Source organism: Budorcas taxicolor, chromosome 4 (assembly GCF_023091745.1).
Source record: "Budorcas taxicolor isolate Tak-1 chromosome 4, Takin1.1, whole genome shotgun sequence".
NCBI classification, from domain to species: domain Eukaryota; kingdom Metazoa; phylum Chordata; class Mammalia; order Artiodactyla; family Bovidae; genus Budorcas; species Budorcas taxicolor.
The window spans coordinates 49,045,619-49,051,618 of NC_068913.1; the positions used below are offsets into that span (position 1 = coordinate 49,045,619).

The window sequence follows — 6,000 nt, forward strand, 5'->3', positions numbered from 1 at the left end:
GCAGCACGGAGTACAGATCTGGGGAAGAAAAAGGCCTGGAGCCCTAGGCTTAGGTGAGGCAGGCCAGCCCCAGATGCAACATTGTACTGGCCTCGGCTCTGTGCCTGTCCTGCATGTGACATCTGCCTGGCAGATCTTGGATGATGCCAACCTTGGCCAGTGTTGCATGGCATTTCGTCTCTTCCTTCTGTGCAGCTTAGATAGAATTTACTCAGGATGCTTTCCTATCCCCCAAGTCTGCATTAAATGGTTTCTTCCCACCCCCTGCTCAAAGACCCCATAGTATCCTATATTCTCTCATCATAGTCTTTGTCACTGTATACTGCAATGCCTCTTTGTCAATGGCTCCTGCTTGACTGCAAGCAGTAACCACCTCTGCCTCTCCACTGCTGTGTCCCCTGCACCTAGCATGGCACCTATAGAAAAAATAAATGTCAGGTAGGCCCCGGGTGAGCAATCTGGGCTGTAAGGAAGAGCAGCCTCGCCTGGGAGAAAGAGTGTAGAGCTGTGCTTGAAACTGTCTCTTTTCCTTAGGAAACAGTCCAGATAAACACAGTCTTTGATGGAGAAGCCACAGACCCAGGTAATCACATGGCAGTGCTGCCTATCAGTGGGCTTTTCATATTCCAGGCTGATAGAGTCATGGAGGACCCTATCTGATGTCCTGCTCTTCACTCAAGTCTGTCAGCTCACTTGGTTGTGGTGCCTACACAATGCTGACCCTTCAAGGCTTCCCTATAATATGAGATCAGCTCAAAGCAGAGCTGGCTGGTTGATATTGAAGCATATGATCACGTGCGAGGGCTCAGAAGATTTCCACAGAGAGGCTCCCCGTCAAGTACCAGGCCTCTGTCTAGCCTCCCTTTCCTGAATCACAAACCAACTAAGGAATTTGTGAATTCAATAACCCACTTTTTTTTTTTCTGCTTACTGGGACTCCATCTCCCCCCACCCTCGTCCCCACTCCTCCCATCCTTTCTGAATGCTTCTAACACCATCCTGTTGGTAATGAGAGATATGGAGAAATGGCAAGCTTGGCTTCTTTTTTCCCTTGATCAGGGCCAAGAATTTCTTCTTGGTCGGCAAGATGAACATAAGGTAAAGCTGGCCTCCAGAGCTCTCATCACCCCCATGAAATCAGCTCCAAATTTAGCTCCTTTACACACATCCCTTCACTTACAAAGGCTCAATTATAGACGTGAATAAAGGGAAGGAAACCAAATTCGGGAGGCAAGTGTGTTGGCTTCCTGCCACCCTCACATGTGAACGGCTCAGCTCGGTCCTCCTCGGAAGGAGGATGGCTCCTCTCCAGGGGAGGCTGCTGCTGCTGCTGGAATTAAATTTCCCTCTATTATTAGGTACTTGTTACCATAATGTGCCCACATTAGCATAAGTGCTGGTGGGATCCTCTGCCTGAGAGGCCACTCGTGCTGCAGGAGCAGGGGCACGCTGGAAACTAGATCTTCTGGGGCAAAAGCCAGGAAGGGCCGAGGCTGTTCTCCTGTGTCTGTGTTTTTGAGAGAAGGAAAAAGGAAGAAATGAGCCAACTGGACTAATGTGAACAAACACCAATTAGCGTCTGCTGGCACCGACATGATAAAAATGGCTCCCTTGCATCATCTCAATAGAGGCCAGATTTGTGAGTCTGTGTCTGTAAATCTCTGCTAACATAACGTAAATAAAAATCAAAGTTTCTTTTCTTACTTGGTGGGTTCCTGCTTATAGCAGGGATTCAGGGGGTCTTTTTAAACAAACACATCAGAACATAATGGGTAACTCCATGAGAAAACGGACCTAATTTATCTGAAGCTCCGGACTTCTGTGGCCTCTAGTCCTGCCACTGAGGTGACCTTGTGGAAGTGTGAAAGTGGTAGTCGCTCAGTCGTGTCCGACTCTTAGCAACCCCATGGACTGCAGCCCACCAGGCTCCTCTGTCCATGGGATTCTCCAGGCAAGAATATTGGAGGGGCTTGCCGTGTCCTTCTCTAGGGGATTTTCCCGACCCAGGGATAGAACCCAGGTCTCCTGTACTGCAGGCAGATTCTCAATCATCTGAACCACTGGGGAAGAGACTCTCTTAAACCTTTCTCTCTAGGGGAGCATTGAGATCTGCAACCCGTGTGGTCAGAGCCATGTAGCTCAGCTCTTGGAAAGGGCAGGCTGGTGAAGCTTGTCTGTGTTTTTCACAAGCCTGCTTTCCTTCTTTCTAGCTGGGGGTGAGATGAGAGCTGAGTGGAGAGGAGGGAGCAGAGAAGCACTTGGATTCCTTTGTTTATACATTGGTTGTGTGTTTCTTTCTCCCCCTAGTTACTGGGGCAATATATGAATTCAACTCAAAAACTGGAGCCAGAAAGTGGAAAGACTCCTTAACCCAAATGCCAAAATGGAAAGAGTCCAGCCCTGCGGGAGCTGCTGCAAGAAGACCAGTCCCTCGGGAAGGGACCAGGCCACCGAGGAGCACTGACAAGGGAAGAGATGGTCTGAGCATCCGAGTCCATGCTGAGGGTGCAGGCCTGGGGCCCAGGAGCCAGGCCAGCATGCCGAGCACCCCAGAGAACAGAGCCCAGCCTTCACGAGAGGGGCATCCCACAGACGACACCCAGAGGCATGAACTGGGCAACACAGCGCGCGAACTTGACTGTCTGGACGCTGCGTCACCTTACATTCTTCGAGGGCAGGGTGGGGGGCAGAAAATGTAGGGGATCCAGGGTCCCAGAAGGAAAGTTTGACAAACTTTAAACAGGAATGGGTTTGATTCCAGAGTTGCCTTTTTCTGAGATGGCCCAGGAGTGGTTTTGCTCAATCATCTGTGCCTCTGATCAGCTGGGCTGTTAACTTGAATGTGGACTTGTGTTTCTTCTTCATATTGACTCTAGGAAGCCACATTCCATTCCATTCACCCTTGGGAAGTGCAGGAGGCCAGCTACCTAAATTCTGAGGGCTACCCTCCCATCTGGTTCCACCTTTTTTTTTTTTTCCTGCCTTAATTTTGGTGTCTTGCAGATTTCTTCACTGACAAATACAGTTCAACACCATTGTAAATCACCTCTAATCTTTTTCTAAAGAGGCAGAGCAGTGGGGGGAAAAAAGGATGAATAAATAATAAGTTGTTCATCTGGAAAGAAGAAAACACACTAGATACCTTTAATTCTTTCTCATTAAGGTAAAACCGATAATGCAATAAGATGCACAGATCTAAGGCACTCAGCTTGATACCATGTAGACTCCTGCCAGAGGCAACCACTATTCGGGTCTTTATTGTCACAAATTACTTTTGCCTTTTTGGAATTTCCTATAAATGGGATTACACAAAACACACTCTTTTGTGTCTGGCTCCTTTTACTAAGCATATCTGTGTATAACCATCCAGGTCTCTTCACTGTATATCTTATCCCATTGAGGGAATCTACCGTATGTCATTTATCCATCCCACATTTAGGTGGCTGCTCCTAGTTTTTTGTTTTGTTTTTTTTACTATTATAGGGTACAGCACAGTGAACTTCCTTTTCCACATCTTTTGGTAGCACAAACACTTGTTTCTTCTGAGCCTATTCCTAGGAGTGGGATGGCCAGAGCCATTGCTGGAATCTGAGGAGTCTGAAGTTGGTGGCTCCAGTTTACACTTCCACCAGCAATGATGGAGGGCTCTGATTGCTTTCCTCCTTGGTCAACACTTGGTGTTGTCAGTCCTTTTCATTTTAGCCATCCTGGTGAAAATTCCTCTGAAATAAAGCCACTCCTTTTTGCAAAGCTAAAACAACATCAACCCTGCAACCTACCTGCCCAGCTCTTTCTCTACCTCCTCTTGAGGGAGACCACAGGACTCAGAGTAGAGACACAACGGGAAGCCCTAGCCGTTCAGACAGCTGAGACATTCACCGTGGGTATAAGCAATGACCCAAACATAAAGCCTCCCTGTGATGGAATAGGAAATGAAAATTTCCCATGTATGCCTGGTGGAGGCCGAGCAATCCTCACCTTCTCTCCATGTTCTGCTCCCTAGCTGCTGTGACCACAGGAAAGGACCAGATGAGAGTCCATTGGAGCAGTACCCACTTTCCCGGTTGGGGTATCAGATGAGAATTCCCCCAGGCCCAGGATGGCCTGTACGTGGCAGCCAGGATCCATCCTGCAAATGCAGAACTTGGGCGGGAGCAGCTGCACTGTTTATTGTGTGCCTGCTGTCGTTGGTGTGACTTCTCAAGAAAAAGAAACATTTAGAAACTGCCCCGTCCTGGCCTAGAGCAAGTGTGATTTATTAATAAAGGGTTGGTTGCCAGGGAACTCCCTTGAATAGGTTTAAATTTTGCAAAGAAGGCAGAGCTGCTCATTTGTGGAGGTTAAAGTGGGTGAAGTGGCTGATTACCCATTTAAGACTCGGCAAGTCTGTGGAGCCCCGAGTAAAAGGCCTTCCTCAGAAGCTCTCAGCCTCAATGTAAGTAAAATGAAGCTCCGAAAAGGCTGAAGGGGGTGCCTGATAACTGTTTACAAGCCCATTAAGGATGATTAAAAGGAGGGTGGTGAACAGCTGCTCTCCCTTCTCCTGTGATGACAGGGCAGGAGGGGATCGTGCTTCTTGGACAGAAAGAGAGATTTAAGTTAGGCAGAGGGAGGGACCTCTCGAAGCCCAGGGTCTGCTTGAAGAGTCATTTCTCTCCCTGGTGACGGGCAGGAAGAATTGATTGTCTTCCAAGCCCCAAGATGTGAACACTGAGGAGCCCAAGATATGGGTCAGGAGTGGTACCAGGAAACTTCTGCCAAAAGAAACGGCCTTTTTCTTTTGCATATTAGACTATTCGATTAGGGGCAATCAGAAGTCTCAGGTCCAGGGCTAGATCATTTAAACCAGGTTTGAAAAATAAATTACCTGAGTAAAATCAAGCCAGGGATCATTGCTGTTGCTAAGTTGCTTCAGTCGTGTCCGACTCTGTGCGACCCCATAGACGGCAGCCCACCGGGCTCCTCCATCCCTGGGATTCTCCAGGCAAGAACACTGGAGTGGGTTGCCATTTCCTTCTCCATTGGGAACCATGTAAAAGTTCTCTCACATTTCTTTCCCAAGGACTTAATCACATGTAAATTTATTGTACCTAATGTTGACTTGCCTGATTCTGAGTCATTAAAAATTAAAGCAAACATGTTCAGAGATCAGGTCACAGAGGGATCCACTGAGGGATGTGGAAGCCCATGGTGAATTCTGAAGTTGGAGCTTTCCCTCATGCTCAGTAGGAAGTGGGGTCTGCATCGCTGTCCCGTTTTGTTCAGGGCACATGTGAAGAAAAACTAGGCAATGATGCTTACACTCCTTATAGCCCTCTCTCACGTATGCAGGGAGAAGGAAATGGCAACCCACTCCAGCCTGGAAAATCCCATGGATGGAGAAGCCTGGTAGGCTACAGTCGATGGGGTCGCAAAGAGTTGGACACGACTGAACGACTTCACTTCACTTCACGTCTGTAGATCTATCATTTGCCTTTTTGTGTAATGTGTTTTGTAATGGCTGAGAAAATTAAAGCAACCAAATGAGTGAATCTAGAAAATGATGGCTATTGAAACTTGGCATTTCTAACTTCAAACTTAACGTGTGTGTTTACACCTCCCATTCATTCAGTAAATGTTTACGGAGTGAATACTGTGTGCCAGGTGTTGACTCGTTGTCAACACAGCAGCCCCAGGGCCCTGCCCTTGCAGAGCTTACATTCTGCCTGCTGTGGCCACAGGCAGCCTGCTGTGACCCATTCTCAAAGATTCTATTTGCATTCTCATCCTGGTCTGTTTCTTGGTTCTTTGAGTGTTCTATTTGAAAGATAAATTAACCCAAGTCTGGAATTTCCTTTTTGGAAGAGGATATATTTCAGAATCACTTAAATATTAAAAAAAAATTAATGTGGGGACTTGTCTGGTGGTCTAGTGGTTAAGACTTCGCATTCCCAATGCAGGGGACACGGATTCAATCCCTGGTCAGGAAACTAAGATCCTGCATGTTGCTCAGCTTGGCCA

The 6,000-nt window shown here is 47.5% G+C and overlaps 1 protein-coding gene across 1 annotated transcript in view; it reads left to right on the forward strand.

Annotated features, from left to right (window-relative positions):
• The window catches only part of CDHR3 (cadherin related family member 3), a 52,560-nt gene extending 49,256 nt beyond the window's left edge, over positions 1-3,304 (forward strand). The window contains exons 17-18 of the mRNA XM_052638818.1: positions 535-583; positions 2,308-3,304. Of these exons, the coding sequence (XP_052494778.1) occupies positions 535-583; positions 2,308-2,699 (441 nt within the window). The 3' untranslated portion in view covers positions 2,700-3,304. The remainder of the gene's footprint in view (positions 1-534; positions 584-2,307) is intronic.
• Positions 3,305-6,000: the final 2,696 nt, after the last annotated feature.